At 50.6% G+C, this 19,134-nt stretch overlaps 1 protein-coding gene across 4 annotated transcripts in view; it reads right to left on the bottom strand.

Annotated features, from left to right (window-relative positions):
- Window positions 1-19,134, bottom strand: part of LHPP (phospholysine phosphohistidine inorganic pyrophosphate phosphatase) — a 76,634-nt gene that overhangs the window by 33,952 nt on the left and 23,548 nt on the right. Inside the window, exon 6 of one of the 4 annotated variants that reach the window (XM_054637343.2) lies at window positions 18,656-18,747. The exons of the other annotated variants lie outside the window; for them this stretch is intronic. Within the exon in view, the coding sequence (XP_054493318.1) occupies window positions 18,656-18,747 (92 nt within the window). The remainder of the gene's footprint in view (window positions 1-18,655; window positions 18,748-19,134) is intronic. 4 annotated transcript variants of the gene reach the window in all.

Genomic DNA, 19,134 nt, shown 5'->3' on the forward strand with positions numbered 1-19,134 from the left:
AGAGGAACGAGCTGCCTTTGATGCCATCTGCTGGAATGGTGGCTCCAGGGCCTGGGACCTGCTGCTCTGCTGGAGAGCACAAAATCAGGGCTTGCCCCCATGCTGCAGGTGGGAGCAGCCTTGGAAGGGCTGCCAGGCCACAGTGATGCTCTGCAGGAGCCAGGGCTGCAGTGGGATTTCCAGCAGCAGAGGATTTCAGAGGATTCCCACTGCAGGTGTGCTGGTCCTGCCAGCCCAGAGATGTGCAGGGAGAGCTGGCAGGGAGGCAGAGCCCAAGGAATGCTGAGAGGTGGATCTGCAGGAGGTCATGGCACTCCTAGCAGTGCAGAGGAGTGTGACCGTGTTCACAGGGGTCTGAGGATGAGGGAAGAGACAAGGATCTCACTCCATGTTTCAGAAGGCTTGATTTTATCATATACATTATATTAAAACTATACTAAAAGAATAGAAGAAAGGATTTCATCAGAAGGATAGCTAAGAATGGAAAAAGAAGGAATGATAACAAAGGCTTGTGGCTTGGACAGAGAGTCCGAGCCAGCTGGGCTGTGATTGGCCATTAATTAGAAACACCCACATGAGCCCAATCCCAGATGCACCTGTTGCATTCCACAGCAGCAGATAATCATTGCTTACAATTTGTTCCTGAGGCCTCTCAGCTTCTCAGGAGGAAAAATACTAAGGAAAGGATTTTCCATAAGAGATGTCTGTGACAGAGGAGGGACACAGCAGCTCCTTGAAGGGGGAAGAGTTTCCTCCATTTGCAGCCAGAGCCCAGGGCAGGTACCAGACTGGAAGCACACGAGGCTGGGCTGCTGCCTGTCAGTGACAGGAGAAGCAGGACTGGGATGGTGTGGCAGAAATCCCAGGATTTTCCCATGAGGATGGGCCAATCTCCATCAAGTCACTGCACAGCAACACCCAAGTCATCCTCCTCCTGCCCCATGTGCCTTTCAGAGCACCAGGCCAGCTCATACAGGAAAAGCAAGGCTCAGATCTCTGCTTATCTCCCTTGTGCTGCTGCTGCTTCCCCTCTCACTGAACCAAAGTCACCAGGTTTTGCCTCATGCAGACCCTCTGCAGGGCAAACAGACAACACCTGGGTGCTTTTTGAGCCCTAGCTATTTGAGAAAGATGTTAAACGCCATATTTCCCATTCCTGGGGTGATAATTTACAGGAGCTTGTGCCTTTTCTTTAGGAACCACAGCAGGTAAGACCAAGACTGGCCCAGGGTTGTTTTTCTCCCTGTCCCAGTAATTATGATTTGCAGATAGGAAATTGCTGACGAGTGTCCCCTTGGATGGCAGACCCAGCAATCTGAGGATAAAGGACATTTCTCCCACACTGCCTCCCAAAACAAGCTTGACAACATAGTGGCAGCCACGTGGGCTGGCTCCTCCATCAGCCTGGCAGCTCCAGGAGCAGCAGCCCCTGCCGAGCCCTCCTGTGGCTCCACAACACTGCTGGGCCTTTGGAAAGCTCCTCTCTCATTCTGTTGTACAAAAGATCCAGCAGGCAAAGGCAGGGAAGGGATTGGCTGCCATGGGGAAGGAGTAAAGGTGGTGGCAGACAAAGTGTGGGCAGTGAGCAAAGAGCAAACTTGGATAAACCACAGGAATAAACTTTTCTCCTGTAGCTCCATGAGACTTCCCTGTTATTTGAAAGGACAGCTGGCCAAAGCAGATAGAGGAGAAGCCTGAACTACCAGCAGATCTTCATAACTCCATGCTGCCAGTATCTGCAGTCCAATAAACACACAGCCCAGCCAGCTGGCCCCTGCAGTGCTGTGCCAGGGGGTTGTTCTTTATCACTGTTTGTTGCTTGGACAAGCAGCAGAACCAAGAGTTTTCAAAGGGAATGAAAAACAAGCCTGAGAAAGTCACTTATCTGGAAATAAAAGCCCTTTAGAGCAAGATGGATGGTGAGGATCACATTTGGGATTTGTGTGTGACCCCAAGGACAGGACCCACCTCCAGAGCCCATTCTGCAGCATGTCACTTCTTCTGAAGGGGCATCACAGAGCACAGCACCCCTGGGAACCCAGCAGGGACCCCCATCCTGGGTCCCAACACCACACCCAGCTGCCTCCTGTGGCCTCCCAGCACAGAGCAAAGCACAAGAGGGAATCAAGGCACATTTTATAAATAAAGGAACAAATAAATAAAAACAGGAGTCTGAGGCAAGGAGATGGAGAAAGGGAAAAAAAAATTGAGGAAAATGACAGGATGAGTGAAGACTGGACACACCTGAGGTGTAATAAGGGGAGGGGGCTGACTGAGTAAAAGAAAAAAAGGCAAATTTAGTATATTCTGCTCACAGGGCCACACATAGCCCTGTTTAACAGGTTTTGTTGCCTCCAGCATTTCCTGGGCATCTGCCACGGAGATCTGGGCTGCCTCTCCATCCAAACAAATGGGATTGATTAAATCCTATCAGACTCTCAAGGATTTCTACAGGCAGGCTGTTCTGTACATTTGCAACGCGGCGCTCTGACCAAATTCCCCACAGAGCAATTGCTATGGAAAAACTGTTGTTTTACTGCCTTGTCAATCCTCTAGGAGGTTCCCATAAAGGCAGCAGCTCCTGGATTTACTTGGCAATCAGCCTCTTTCCCCAGGATGGCCACCTGGGAGCTCGTTCTGCTGTCAGGATGAGATGCTCTGGGAGGGGCTGAGGGATGGGCTTTGTCTCCAGCCACCCCTACAGGAGTGTGGAATTCTCCCTTTGGAAAACAGGGCTGCACATGGGCTGGGACAAGCACCACAGCTTTTTCTCTCTGCTTTTCCTTGAGTGCTGCTCTCTTGGATAGAGCCTACCTGGCTGTGTGTGTGGGTTTGGCTCAGAGCAGGGCCAGTGCTCTGATTCCAGCCCCTCCAGCACGGGCTGGGTTTGCTCTTCCCTCAGACATCTCCCTGCACCTTTCCCATTGCCCAGGTGAAGTCAGAGGGTGAGCACAGAGGGGCTCTGAGCAGATCCTGGCCTTCCCTGGGAAGCACTGCCTGGGATGTGCCCCCACAGCATCCAGCAGGGACTGGGTGGGGACAGCTCAGCCCCCAGCAAGGGGGGACCCTCCTCAGCAATGCCACCCTGTGCAGGGGGAGTGGTCTGGCAAGCAGGGCACAAGGGCACAATGCCAGCATCAGAGAGGGCACTGAGGGAGGCTTTTGATCTTCCTGATTTGCCCAGAGGCACAGAGAGATGGTTTCTGCTCCCAGGAGAAGGATATCATCCCTGGGTGTGTTTGACAAAGCCTGGATGTGGCACTGGGTGCCAGGGTTTAGTTGAGCTGTTGGGGCTGGGTTGGACTCCATGATCTTGAAGGTCTCTTCCAACCTGGTCATTCTGTGAATTCTGTGTATAGGAAGTCTGAGAGCAGGCAGGCAGTGTCAGGAGGAGCTGGAGCTGCTGGCACTGCTGATGAGCCTCTGCAGACCCTCCCTGAAGCCAGCAGGAACAGCCCAAGCTGGGGCTGGCACAGGGAACCCCATCAAGAGCCCTGAACAACCAAAATCCCCTCCCTGAGCAACCTTCAGCAGGGCAGGGACAGCCACTGGGACAACCCCAGGGAGCTGAGCTGCAAAGCTGCTCATCCATCCCATCAGATCCAGCAGCAGATCCAGGCAGCACCCCCAGTGTGGAATGACACCCTGCATCATTATTCAGCCTGGGTAAGGGTTGAATGTTTCTATGGCAAACTCCACTGCTCCCCTTTGACTGTCCTGTCCTGCTGGTGACAGGCTGTGCTTTGCAGGGACAAAGCTCCTGGGAATGGCCACACAAGGCTGTGGGAGGAGGGTGCAGCACTCTGGAGCTGAATGGTGCTCACTGCAGCTGGAACAGAGGGTCCAGGCCCTGATGGAAGCCAAGGGAGTCACTCCACCCCACCCTCCTCAGCCTCCCTATTCAGCATCTCCTGTAATGCACTCCCCAAAACCCCCCAAGAGCAACTTCTAGGACACCTCACGTTTACACAGCATGAAAATCCCCTCCCAAGACACAGCATGAACACTGTCACAGCATTTTGCAGCTGAAAACAATCCCAGGTCAGGATTTCAGGAACAGCCCTGCCTCTTGCGACTGTGGGCTGTGATGTTTTAAAAGTAAAAACGAAAAAAGAACAGGAAGATTTGGGAGGTGCAAGATGTTTTCCAGGAGTGATGGAGAGGCCCCCAGTGGCTTCAGACAGGGAGGGACCAGAGCCTGCTCATCTCTGCAGCCTGGCAGGGCTGCCACACACAGCTGGCAGCACTCCCTGGCCCACAGCTGCTGCAGCACCACCACAGCCACTGCCACAGCCCTGGCTGGCACCACTTCTGCCAGGGCTGCAGCAGGAAACCTGGGAGACAAACAGACCTCAGAAGTGGCTTTGGTTTCCTAACCCTTGGAGCTGCTGCTGGCCCCCAGGATCAGCAATCTGCCTAAGGAGGGTTAAATGTGGGGCAGAGCTGGCACTGAGGGCACTTGCTCTGCTCTGGACAAAGGGAGGTTCATTTTTTGCTGCTCCCCACCATTTCCACAAGCACATGCAAGAATTCCTTCCTTTGTCTCACTCAGGCCAACTCTTTTGTAACCTCCAGGTGACAAAGCACAGATGGTCCCTCGTAAACCACCAGCCCCACACCATCCAACAGCTCACCCCAAACTTTTCAGGGCTTGGACACCTGCAGAAATGTGATCAGGCATGGGGGGATGGCAGCACAGAGGCTGGGAGCACAGCACTGTGGGGACACTGCTTTGGCAGCAGGGACACTGCAGCCTCCTGGTACCCCCAGACACATCCCAGCCCTTCCTGTGCCCCTGATTGTCTGGGGGTCTCTCACTGCTCACAGTGACCCTGAGATGTGTTAAAGTCTCTTTTCCCAGCCTGGTGCTCAAAGGAGGAGTCAGAGCTCTTCAGTTCTCAGTCTCAAGGTTGTTTATTGTTCCTTATCTATAAAATTCTTTCTCCTGTCCAGCCAAGGTCTGCTCAGCAGGACAGTTCCAGGCACTCTGCCTGCCCCAGGGCAGTGTTATCTTTTTATACTAAAAACTACCTGTACAATATTTACAATTACTTTCCAATACCTATCACCTATGTTAGACAGTGAGCTTCTACTCTAAACCAATCTAAAAGTGCCAACATCACAGCAGAAGATGGAGGCCAAGAAGAAGAAGGAGAAGGAGAAGGGCTGGACATGCCCAGTTCCCTCCATCTTGCCCCCTGAACCCCCATTCTGGAAAACCCCAAAATCTACTTTTCCACCCTGTGATAAATTCACTGTCATTCTGCTTAAACTGCTGTGGCTTGCACATCTTCATCTAAGGTTGGTAACTTGCTCCATGGGTCATCATCAAACCCACAGGGGCATCCTGGGCTCTGTGCCAGGGCCTCTGAGCCACCTGCCAGGGGTCCTGGCCATCCTGGACAGCACAGCAATCCTGGTGACAAGGATTTTTTATTTATACAATTGTTTTGACAAGGCCCCCTCTGTGTGCTCCCGTGCAAAGTGCAGCAGGAAAAATCCCCCAGACAGGCAGCCTGAGCTAACTCTGCACTCCACCTCCAGCAGGGGCCAGTTCCTGACAGTGGTGTAGGAAAATGTGGGAGATTTTACATTAGAACTTGTGCCCTGAAGGAAAAATGCCTTTTGAATTTTATTAGGGAGAATCTGGCTTGTGTCTTAAAGCATGAAGGCCTGAAGTGCTGCTGAACCCCTTGGACTAAACCCCTGACTCAGAAGGAGGCAAAGGAAATTTTCCTTCTTCTTTGGACAATCATTTTCAGCTTTCAGGGTTTGTTGTTTGGGGGTTTGCGAGTGCTTGCAAAAACTCCAAAATCCCAAATGCATTAGATTTGAACAGGAAATCAAGACTCTGTGTTTCAGCTCCTGCTGCACTGGGAAGGCACTGACTTCTGTGGTAAGAAAAGAGTAAATATTCAGCCAGAAGGCAGCACAGCCCATAAAGCCACAAATGCAGACAGGCCTAAAAGTTATGAACTTATCACAAAAAAGACCAGAAACAATTATAAAAACCCAGCCCAGGTATTTTCCTCTCTTATTAAATGATGACAGCAAATGAAGTTTCCAGGTGCAGAGCTCTGCTCCTTTTCCTGCCTTTCCACAGATTCTGGATAACCTCTGTTCTTCACAAAGCCTCTTTTGTCCCAAAGGGATTTTCCTTCTTGTGCTGCTATTCCTGCCTCGAGCAGAGGTTTTCAGTTTTGATAAGACTGTGGGGGACAGGTGATACCCATGGCTTGGCACAGGGTAACTGCAGTCAGCTCTCCAGATATCCCCAAATACTGGGCACTCTGACCTTCCTTGCATGGGGAATTTCTGAACCTTGCCTCTCCTAACAGAGAATCATGGAATGGTTTGGACTGGAAAGGACCTTAAAAACCACCCAGTTCCAATCCCAGACACCAGCAGGGACACCTTCCACTAGACCAGGTTGCTCCAAACAAACCCCATTCAGCCTGGCCTTGGACATTTCCAGGGATGGGGGAAACATCCAGGGGAAAAAAAAAACCCAAATATTCAGGAAAGAAAAAGGGGCGGGTCCTGAAGAGGGGAAGGAAGGAGCTTTGGTCCCTTCCCACCCACAGCTGAAGCTGGCCAGGTCCTCCTCACCTGCAGAGCCCAGTGAAAGGAGAATGCTTGAGTGCCTCCCCTGTGCTCCCATCTGCATCCCCAGCTCCCAGGGCCTCCACGTGGTGACAGTGAAAATAACCAGAGCAGCCCAGGCAGATGAACTCCCAAGTATTCAGATTACCAAACTGCACCTCCGTAAATCTGTCAGATCCCCTGCTGTTGGAAAGGGTCTGGGGTGTTAAACAAATAGGCAATAAATTTCAGAGGATTTGGTAAAATTAGGATTGTCGTTACTTTTCCATTCCAAGAAGACTAATCTGGGTTCTAATTATCCCAGCTACATCCAGGCTTTTCAATAGCTCATGCACTGATAAATGAAGCGTTCACTCTCACAAATGCCTCTCCTTCCCCTGATGGATGCAATGTGTTCCAGATGGATGGAGAAACCTTTTTTTCCCCCCTCTTTTACACTTGCTAAGCTATTTCCAAACATCCAGAGCAGCACAGGTGTAAATCAGCAGAGCTCTCCCCATTTACTCCACTCCTTGGAGCAGCTGAGGATCCAGGCCCTTATTTCTAACCTTAAAAGCACAGATTACACATAGGTGATGGTCCCATAAACGAGTGAGGTAAGAAAAAACCCCACCACACAAACACAAAAGGCATTAATTGCACAAATCACTCTGGGCCTGCCAGCCCCTGCAAAAAGCCACTTTAATTAGGCTGATTGAAATGCAGACAGGGTTTTTTTTCCCCCCCCTTTCCACTGAGGTCTTTGTACCCATTTTGTATGAACAGGAGCTGGCCTCCCCATCCTCAGCCAAAACCTGTCCCCTCACTCCTCTCCCAGGAGCCAGGACAGGGGGAAGAGGAGCCCCAGAGGAGAGCAGCCCCTGTGGCTGATCACTGCTGCCTGATGGAGGGAGGCAGAGATGCCTTTGTGATCACAAAGGTCAGTGCTGCCCCGCAGAGGAGCGGATTCTCCCTCTGCCCCGCCACGCTGCGGTTCCCAGGCTTTCCTCAGGGCACTGGGATTTTCTGAGTGCCTGCCCAGGGCCAGCTGGGAGCCCATCTGCAGCAGGGCTGAGCCCACACGATGGCCCTGAGGCGGTCACGAGTGGCATTTCCAACATATGTTTGCACAAAATGCTCGCGTCCTTTCAGAGCGAGCACATGAGCACACAGCCCTGTGGCCAGTGCCAGCTCTGAGCTGAGCCTCTTGGCCCTGTGTGCACAGGGAAGGATTGCAAAGCTCTGCTCCAGAAATAAATGCATTTATTATGCTTGTGTTTAACGACCAGAAAGGCAACAGAAAAACAGAGATGACTGGAGAGGGGAAGGTGCTGTTCTATGAGTCCCCCACAAGTGTGCAATGGGGAAATGAGGATTCAGCACAGGGAAGGGGATGTGTTTCACCAAGCACTGCTCCTCAGAGTAAATGCACAATATGGCTCAATTCATGCTGTAATGGTCCTTTAACATGCAGTGTTTTTATCTGCATGTGATCTGACAGCTCGTGCTGCGTGCAGCAGCGCTGGCCAGCGCCGTGTGTCTGCCAGCGCCTCTGGCCACTGCCTCACAGCCCCAGAACCCACTCCCTCCTCCAGGCAAGGCCCATCTCCAACCCTCCCTTAAAACCACAGCACAGACATCTAGGGATGTGTTTTCAAAGAACTCTAAGAGCTTATGCACGTAAGAATACAGCTTTGTACAAAACTACTGCATCACGAAGCTCAGGGGCTGTTGAGAACAGAGCGATCAGTCATGCCAAAAACTGCAGGAAGGGACTTTTCAAAGCAGAAGTCCATTTGCTTGGGTAAAAAGGCAACTCCCCACCTCTCCACATAGTTTATGGATGACAGGGAAGTCGAGTGTTTGCTAGAACATCTCAACCAGCAAGGAAAAATAAAAGTGCTCCGTCTGCAAGAACGAGAGCTGGCTCGTCCAGTGTGTGCTCACTCTCACGTCTGTCAGCTCCACTAATGCTCACTGGAATGAAGGCTCTGTGCTGGAGCAGGACTGCCATTCACTCCTGGAGTGCCAGATTTATCCCAGCTGCTCAGGTTTAGGCCCCTGCCACTCACCCAGCTGCTCCACTTGGGCTGTGCCTCATCAGGAGTGCCAGGGATCAAAAGCTCAGAGGTTTCACAGCCTGGCTGCAAGCAGAGATCTGTCCCTGGGTCAGGCAGGCTTCAAGATTTCATGCAGAAAAAGGGTAAACCATGGAAAAAAACTGGTCAATCCCCTGGGAGCTTGACCTCCTTGTATTTGGTGTTGGCATGGAATTAAATTCCTGACCCTGCCTGGGTATCACTGCCTGCCCCAGGCTCAGGCAGTGCCAGTGCAGCACCTCTGCCACCACAGGCACGTCATTTCCCAGCACACAGCCAGTGTCACTGCTGTCATGATCTGAGAGTGCTAAAACCCCAAGAAGGAAGGGCTGGTGTGCCTGAACCCCGTTCTCAGTCCCTACCCAATAAATTGGTCTCCTATCAGATGTCTGTGTTGGCATGGTAAAACTCCTTTCCTCTTTTCATTATCAGAGCTGGGTGAAAATGCCCAGCAGCACACATGAAATCAGCTCTTGACACAGTGTTTACACAACAACAGCAGCTTTTCCAGCTTCACTGGGGACCCAGAGACCAAACAGTGCCCATGGTTGTGCTCCAGGCATCCCTGCTACAACAGCATCATAAATACATAATGAGAATTTAAAAGGCAGAAGGGAAACAGATAGAGGAGACTCCTCATATCACACTCAGCTTTCATCCTCTGCAAAGAGCTGCAGATTTCAGCACTGAGGGAAAGGTGCCCTCATTAGAGGGTGAGCACAGGAGCTGCCTGGCAGCATCCACAGGGAAAAGACACCAAGCTCCAGAGGAAAGCTGCCACCACATTTCATACACACTGTCACTTCTACAGAAGAAAAAGCAGCTCAGCACAGAAGCATGAGGAACTGTGTTCAAGCACAGAACAGCAGCAGCAAGGTCACCCATGCCATGTGAGCACAGATTTGGACCAAATCCCTGAAGGTTAGCCTGGGAAAAGCTGCTGCAAATATCAGAGAGGTGAAACCAAGGCAGTCAGTCAGCACCTGGGCATCTCAGATGCTTCCATGGCCACCTCCAGCAGTATCCAGGCACTTGAGAATCCAAATCGTGCACAGCTGTGGCCACCACACACCACTGGGTGGTTTCACAGCCAGAACCTTGAGAGCAGCACAGTAACTTTTAGCATACTTCAAAGGAAAGAAAAATGTCATCCTCACAGGACAGACTCAGCCTGAATGGACTTTAACATCTATCCTAAAGCTGTACACAGACAACACTCCCAAAACTCCTTTCCAACCTGCAGCTCCAATCCTGTTCCTCCCCCTTCAGGTCCTTCCTTCCCAGTTCCTCTCTCCCCTGATTCATGGCCACAGCAAATGTGCTGCTGGATTATCTGCTGACACATGCATTTAGCACTTCTCCACGGAAAGCAACGAGTTTGGAAGCTTTTCCAACTTCCCCTCTGGATGATGTCACCCTGGGTGGGTGCCAGGCTGGGTTTCAAGTAAAAATCCTTCACTTTGGGGTCAGACATCCTCCTATTTTTAGGCCTGGACTCTGTTGTGCAGCCAACAGCTGAGCTGGACAGTTCTTGTTATTCCACGAGGCTGCTGGCTGTGTCCTGCCCCACAGAGCCCTCTGGAAATTCCAGTGAGAAATTCCCAGTGTCCCTGCACTGGGAATGGGCATGGAGAAGGGCCCTGTGGCTGCAGCCTGGGAGCTCCCACCTGGCTCTGACAGCTCCATCAGCCCACCCTGCCTCCCCACATTCCTGTCAGTGCCACTGACCCACAGCCCCAGGTGCCACATCCACACAGTTTTTAAATCCCTCCAGGGATGGGGACTCCACCACTGTCCTGGGCAGCTGTGCCAGGGCTGCACAAACCTTTTTGTGAAGAATTTTTCCCCAAAATCCAATCTAATCCTCCCAAGGCACAGCTTGAGGTCATTTCCTCCTGTCCTGTTGTCAGCTGGGAGAAGAGGCTGACACTCACCTGGCTGCAGCCTCCTCCCAAGCAGTTACAGACCAAGAAGGTCCCCCCTGAGCTCCCTTTCCTCCAGGCTGAGCCCCCCCAGCTGCTCCTCATCAGGCTCATTGCACTAATTTCCCTAATTGCATCCCCTGATCAGCCAGTGCCTGTGCTGTGCTTTGGCCATTTAAGCAAGTGATGTTTCACTGTGCACACAAAGCAGAGAAGTAAGGAAAAGCCTTTGGGATGAGCTGCAGATCCACCCAAAGAGCAGCCAGGCTCTTCCCTGCTCCTCACAGACACACACAGCCTGTTTTGGGCTGGAGTTCAAAGGCCCAGAGGATGCAGACCCCAAGCAGCAGCACCAGCCCCCTGTGCTGAACCAGCTCCTCTCAGCAGGGCTGAGGTGGAGCCAACCCTGCTGTGACAGCCACTGGAAACCACAGACAAGCGACAATTGGGATGGTTTGGGGGCAAAGTGTGACTGTGAGTCACGTCCCAGGCTGTCTGCACCCAGCCAGAGCAGGGCAGAGCTGCCTGCACCCCAAAGCCTCCTCCTGTCACCCACCCTGCACTGGAGCTCCTGCTGCAGCACACCAGCACTCACACACAAACACACACACACAAACACAGACACACACCAGCACTCACAAACACACACCAGCACTCTCACACACAAACACACACACACCAGCACTCACACACACAAACACAGACACACACTCACAAACACACACCAGCACTCACAGACACACACACACTCACAGACACACACCAGCACTCACAAACACACAGACACAGACACACACCAGCACTCACAGACACACACACACAAACACAGACACACACCAGCACTCACAAACACACACACACACATTCACAAACACACTCACAAACACAGACTCACACCAGCACTCACAAACACACACACAAACACACACCAGCACTCACAAACGCACAAACACCAGCACTCAGAAAACACACACACACAAACCAGCACTCACACACAAACACACACTCACAAACACACACCAGCACTCACACACACTCACACACACACACACCAGCACTCACAAACACACACTCACAAACACAGACACACACCAGCACCAGCACTCACAAACACACACCAGCACTCACACACACACAAACACACACTCACAAACACAAACCAGCACTCACACACACAAACACACAAACACAAACCAGCACTCACAAACACACACACTCACAAACACAGACACACAGAGCCCAGGCTGCAGCACACCAGCACTCACAAACACAAACACTCACAAACACACACACAAACACACACCAGCACCAGCACTCACAAACACAGACTCACAAACACACACACAGCCCAGGCTGCAGCACCCCAGCACCCTCACCCATCCCAGGCTGCAGCAGACCCACAGCTGGCACTGCTGGCTGCTTTGTTTCTAACTCTGTCAGTCCCACCACACTCCCAGAGGGGTGAGAGCCAGCCCAGCAGAGGCTGCTGGAGGGCAGCAGCTCCTGTGCCTCGGGGCTGGCAGCCCCTGTCCCCTGCACCCCAATAAAATCTGTCTGCATCCCTTCTGCAGCTGCTGGAATCACAGAATTGACTGGTTTGGGTTGGAAGGGACCTTAAAGCCCATCCAGTTCCACCTTCTGAGACACCTTCCACTAGCCCAGGCTGCTCCAAGCCCTGTCCAACCTGGCCCTGGACACTTCCAGGGGTGGCAGGCAGCCACTCTGGGTTTGTTGGCTGAACCCACTCGTAGAGAAAAAAAATATAAATGTCACTGGCTAAGCCTGCAGGGAACTCTCCAGCATCCCTGGGCACACAGAGCAGCATTCAAACAGGAATGCTCAGGTGCTCTGTGCTTGCAGGGTGCCAGCACAAGGCACTGTTCTGGCACTGCTGCTCATGAGTGTGTTTACAGCACAAGCAAGGGCCCAAGCCAGATTAAACTTCAGATATTGAAGCATTTGCTTCAAGGGAGTTACATCAGCAGCTGACTTGGCCTGCCTCTCTCTTATTTGCTTCTCTCTGCCTTTGAAAACAATGCTCTGCCTTGGTTTTATCAATCAGAGCAGTCTGAGAGGACTCCCTGAAGCACCAAAGAGCCTGGAGGACATTTAGCTACAGGAAAAAGACCAGCAGAGAGGAGGAACCCGTGCTTAAAAAAAAGGAAATCTCTAGTGAAACCCCAATTGTGCAGCTGTCCCAGCTGTGCCCTTTCTACAGCACATTTCAGCACTCTCAGCTGCATTTTCACAGAAATACAGTGGTTTTCCTTTGGTATGGAATTCATCAATGCTGCCAAAGGCTGGACAAGCTGATGCAGCTCAGTGCTCTGCAAGGGACAAGTGTTGAGAAAGGCTCCTTCACTGGGGAATGTTCCACTGCAGCCTTGTGCAGGTGCTGAGAAAAGGGATAAAAACAGGGACAAAAGTAAGTGAGGACCATCCCCTGTGCTGTGCTGCTCAGGCCACAGGTGCTGGTGCTGGACACAGCCTGTGGAAGCCCTGGAAAAGCCCTGAACTGCCACCAGCACCAGCTCAGCTCAGGAACTGCAGCAGGAGGGAAAGGAAAACAACACTTTGGACAAGCAAGCAGCTGCCAAAGGCTCTGGTGCTGCTGAGGCAGGGCAGGAGCTGGGGAGGGAGGGAGGGAGGGTGGCTGCCAGCCCAGGCTGGAAGAGCACGTCCTGCCAAGACAGGCAGGCACCAGAGCAGAAGGGGATGAAAGAAGAAAGGCCATTAGCTTTGGGTGCTGTCAGAGAGGGCCTGGAAGTGCTTGAGTCCCATACACCAAACCAGCTGAGCCACGTGTCCCCCCCAGGTCCTGCTGCCTCTGGCTTCAAGGTGGCAGAAACTGGCACCAGCTCCTCCCCTTCCAGCCCTTTATCAGCTTCAGAAGAGGAGAAATAGAAACCTGAGCTGCCTCTGCTGCTGCCTGAGCTGGGAGGATGTGAGGCAAGAGGGGAAGCAAAATTGCAGCAGATGTGGTCAGTGCCAGGCTGCAGAGCGCACACTGCCTCCCTTGCCAGGGGCTGCCAGGGACAGGCAGAGAGCAGAACTGTCAGGGCCTGAGGAATGTTGCTTTTCCTCACTCACCTGATCCATTCCTCCTTTATTTCTCCTGCTCTCGTTGCAGATTGATATCTTTTCTGATACTCAGGGGGTATCCTGAGCACACACTGCTCCCTCGAGGTTTATTATGCTACCAATAAATAAATTATCTGCTAATAAACCCCCCTCAAACTCCCAATTCTCTTTCAGGCTGAAGATAATTAAATTCATGCATGAGTTAGTAATTTCTGTGACTGGACACTGGAATACCCTGGGAAGGTGGAAGGATGTGATCAGATGTGCACACTAAGGCACTGCAGGATTTACTCTGAGCTTCCTCTACAAAGCTGATTCAAGTATTATGGTAACCAAACTGTGGTCAAGCAATTGATAAAACCATGTGAAGATCCTCTCACAGACAGAGCAAACCATAATTTGAATATGCAGTAAAGGGTGATAAGGCTGTGCCTTGGCCCTGCCTGCAATCAGCCACCACAACCAACTCACTAACTCCAGCTTTAACAAACATTGCTTAAGACATTAACCAGCATGAATTGTAATACAGCTTTTCACAGTGCAAATATGGGTTGGAACTCTTTCCATTTAATACTTGACACAGGCTTAATGATCAGGATGTGAGGCCCTAGGAATGCCTCTGGTTGTGTTTCTGCACAAAGGGAGTGTCTGCCTGCTCATTCTCATGGCACACTGCTGGTACCCAAGAGGTGGGAAAGAACTCATAAAATTGCTCATCTTGGCTGGGTTGGTAACACAGGGAGCAGGAAAGGGAGGGTGGAGGGATGCTCCTTCCCTGCAGAGCAGCAAGAGGTGACTTTCTGCACAGAAATTGTCATGAGTGTCACTGAATTACACAGTGACAGCAGTGAATTTATCTATGTGTGGGATATTTTTTAAGAATAATTTTGTAATTTCATTTAATGACAGAACCTGCTTTTCCCAATCCTTAGTCAGTCCAAAAGACTTCTCTGCCCCAGCTTTTGTCTTGGTCACGTTTTGATTTCTCTCCTGGTAAGCCAATTTACTACAAATTCTCTGGGTTTTCTTTAACCAGGCAAGAGGAACAGATCACAAGCCACTTTATTAAGGAAGTCAGGGTAATTATTCTCAGAGGATAATTAAAAAGTAGGGACACATGAAGTAACCTGACCCAGTTGTGGAGAACAGTGGCAGAGCTGGCAGGAGATGGCAGCTCCCAGGGCCTCCATCCCTGGGCAATCCTTGATGTCTGTAATGAGGCAGCTCAGGGATGCTCACTGCTGTCAGCATCAGCCATGGCCACCAGATTAATCCCTAATCCAAGGAAGGAAAGCCCAGGAGGGCACTGAGAGGGGATGAATCCACACAAAGCCAGCCCAGAGCCCACAGGTGAGCAGGGGCAGTGGGCCATGAATATTCCTGGCTGCTGCCACACACCAGCAATGGAAAATCCATTATTTACAAATCAAAATCTCTAAATAACAAGGAGTAGAAGGGGGGAAGCAATTCTTACCCCCTGCCAAGATCCATCTGATGCACCTGGAAGCTGCTTCCAGAGGCACAGGGAGACACTTGGAAAAGCCTCAAAGTCATTTTTCTCTGCTCTAACTTGCAGCCTACAAAAAGGAATGAGGATATTACACAGCACTGCAGAATCAATAGTTATTGTGGGAATCATGGGTTTGATGTCAAGGCCAATTAGCTGCAAGTGGAATTAGCACATGCCCTGAGCTGGAAGACAAGAACATGCTCTTCCCTAGATGGGAAAGATGTTGGCCAGGTGTGCACAGAAATTCTGGAACTGGCACCACATTTCCCAATGCTGACAAATCTCAGAGCCCTCAGGAGCCTGCAGCAATGGCCTGGTCTGTCCTGGGCACAGGACAAACAGACAGGAGAAGCCTGCAGCCCAGACTGACCCTTTACAAATTGAATTCACACCCAGGAAAGGCCAGCACAGCTATTCACCCTGTGTCAGGTCACCCCACACACCAATCTTATCCACTCACCTCCCCAACTTTTGCCCTGATTTGTGCCAGCAGAAGTTTTATTCTGTTTCATTATTTATAGCTTTTCTTGGACTGATCTGTGCCTGCTTTGGCTACTGAGAAAGAGTTCAGCACTTGAGATGGAGGGGGAAACAGGAAAACTGTGTCACATTAAAGGAAATAGGCTGCACAGATTTTAATTGACTTTAAAGATCCAAGAGAAGCAAGACAAAAGAGCCAACTTGCAGGACTCCATGCAAGGTGGTACAAAACTGAATGTTTAACCCATGTTTTGAATCTCATGCTGGCAGCAGCCCACAGTGGAGAGACTTTGCAGAGGCCAGGGGGGTGAGAGCCTGGGGAGGAGGCAACCCCAGGGCACATCCCTGCATAGCCTGGGTGGGCACTGGGTGGGCAGCAGACCTGGAGAACCACAGAACTGTAGAATCAGAGAGCATCCTGAGCTGGAAAGTGACCCAGGGATCACCAGTCCACTCCTGGCCCTGCACAGACACCCCAGCAATCCCACCCTGTCCCTGGCAGTGCTGTCCATACTCCTGGAGCTGTGGCAGCCTCGGGGCTGTGCCCATTCCCTGGGGAGCCTGGGCAGTGCCAGCACCTCTGGGGGAAGAACCTTTTCCTAAATTGTCCATGTAAACTGCACTGAGCCCTGAAAGCAGGAGAGCTGCCCCAAGCACCCTTGTGCACCTTGGGACATCCTTTGGGTGAGGAAGGAGGGGGACAACCCCAACCCAAACCTTTCAGTGATGCTCTTATTGAAACCTGTGGCAATCCCCCCACACCAGCACCCCACCAACACCTGCAGCAAAACCCTGACAGCTCCGTGCTTTAAAAGGCTTTTGGACAAACAGCCCAGGATGGTGGGGAAGCCCCAGGCTGTGGCTCACAGTGATGTGCATGAGCCAACGATGCCATCCAGAGGTGCTCGGGTGCAGCACAGAACTCTCTGTCACCAAAGGCTAAAGGCAAAGACAGCACCTTTGTATATCTTATATATCAGATTTTAAACTGACCTCAGCACCAAATCAGCACATTTTATTTCTTTTTTATTTATCCTGCCTGTCGCTTGCTTATTTTCTCTCTCTCCTCATTGAGTGCCTTGATTTTCTAAGTGTACTAAATAAGTCATTCTGAAAAACACAGACACACCTCTGACCTCTCCTGGCAAGCAGGAGTTACTTCATTTTACTCCCAGCTGCTGAGAGCAGGCCTGGCACGACACAGGGAATTGAGAGAGGCACTGATCTGTGTTTGACTGCTCTGCAACAGTGCCTGAGTGAGAAAGCACCAACCCCACACTGGAACAGGAAACACCATCCTTGCTCCCCATCCAGGACAGCCAGCTACTCCCTTTCAGCTGTGAATCCAGGACTCAACCTTGACACAAGAAAATGCCTCTCTAGCATATGATGACATATCTTAATGTGTGTTTGTGTGCACAGAGTTTGTGCCAGCTGCCTGAGCAGGGTGGATGCAACATCACCACTTCATGGCACATTTCATGATAGGCAAAGCATGGAACAGGAGAGGTCTGGTCAGCAGAAAAGACCTAATTCACCTTTGTGTGCAAAGATATCTTCTTTGCTGGCACCTGGATCTGTGTGGCAACAAAATGGGGATTTGCAAAGTAATCCCATTAATAGAAGCATAAAATCAACCACTGAATCCTTATTTTCTCCATTAGGAACCTCATGGGATTAGAGCCATAGAAAGTCCTGAGTTGGAAGGTACCTGCATGGATCATCAAGTCCAGCTCCTGGGACCACAAAGATTACAGAGAAATAATCCCCAAATCAGAAACTATATAATTAATTTTTTAATCTTTGGGATTTCCCAAGCTTTATTCAGATACATATCTCATTTTCAGATGTACTATCCTAAAATGATATAAAATACAATACACTTGTACCTGACTTTTTTTCTTCAGAAACCATCACTTACTGGTCCATTAGAATTAAGGCACAGGGTATTATTTTAACACCTTACACAAACTAAAAAGGAAAATTGAGGAACAGATTGATTTGAAAACAAGCAGAATAACTTTTCATATAGTTTAGGCAAGCATAATAGTCATGTGCTGTATCCCTCCCCAAAGGAGCATCCTTCTTTCACAGTCTCAGTATTTGAAAGTGAAGAAAAACTGAAAATACAAATGACATCAGATGGCAAAGGTTGTGGCTGAACCATACCACAAGGAGGCATGGTTCTGGGGAAGGGGAGATGATTAAAATGAGATTTTGGTGCTGGGATCAGAATGTCAAATGGAGGGACAGATCTCTGCACTGCATTTGGAGCCACCTTGAGCTGCCCTCAAACCCAACCTGCTCAGCACTGGTCATGTCCTGTTTAGAGGTGCACTCTGTGCCCCCTCAGCAGCTGGCCTTGTGACAGCTCAGTGAGAGCACAGATCATGGGCACAGCTGCACAAGGACAAGCTTGCTTTTGGAGCCATGGGTGACCCTACAGGACCCTGCACTCTGGCAAGGCGAGAGCTGGGGAAGCAGCTCTTGTGTTTCAGACACCTCAGTGCTGAATGTGTGTCTGGAGGGAAGGGCAGGCATATGGAGCCCTTCCTAAAGCTGTGAGAGAGGAATGACCCACAGGGATGGCTGAGTCAACAGTCTAATTTTATAATCCCAACCCTGCCATGGCTTTCAGACATGTCTTATATCAAGTGTACAACACTTTCAAGCAGCAGCAGGAAAAAAAATAAGCAAACCCCAGGAAATACACCAGTTCTATGTGCTGTGATGAAAAAAATACAGCAGGAATTTAGCAGAAAGTATTTCTTCAAAAGATCAAAGACAGTCTGTCCTCCCCTTCCTGCCGCTTTCACACAGCGTTTTCCTACAAGAAAATATCAGCATCCACCCAAGTCTGTGCTGCTTGGGCAGACAACAAAAGCAAACCTACATTGAGAGCAAGGGGAAAGGATGGAGAAAAGGCAAGGACAAAGCCTGGCCTTGAGGCTCTGCTCTGGAGGAGCAGGGTGAGCACTGACCTGTACTTGCCCGTCCGCACCTGCAGCGCTCTCATCCCGCACTGCTGGGCTCCCCCGACATCATTCACAATGTCATCCCCGATCATGATGGCCTGTCAGGGCAGTGAAATACAGGAAAAGTTCATTTCTGCCATCTGTCACCCTCCCCTGACATAACAAACAGCCTGATCTGAGGTCTAATGCTGCCACTGGACAAATTAAACACGATAATATTGTCACCGTATTGATTAAAAGTCATCCTGCCCTGAGGGAAATTCATGCCAGAGCTCCTCCAGCAGTGAACTGGCACTGCACACACCTGTACAGTTTGTAATCAATCACAGAAATCAAAGGGATTTGGGGCACAGTTGAAAGAAAATGGTGAGTTTTATGAAGTTAGGCCTCTTCTCTTCCTAACAATCCATTCCTGCTACGCTCCAAGCAGCTTAAATTAAGCTTAACTTCTTAAATCTGGTGTTCTACAGGCTGGTCAAAAGCTT

Source organism: Agelaius phoeniceus, chromosome 9, assembly GCF_051311805.1.
Source record: "Agelaius phoeniceus isolate bAgePho1 chromosome 9, bAgePho1.hap1, whole genome shotgun sequence".
In the NCBI taxonomy this organism is placed as follows: domain Eukaryota; kingdom Metazoa; phylum Chordata; class Aves; order Passeriformes; family Icteridae; genus Agelaius; species Agelaius phoeniceus.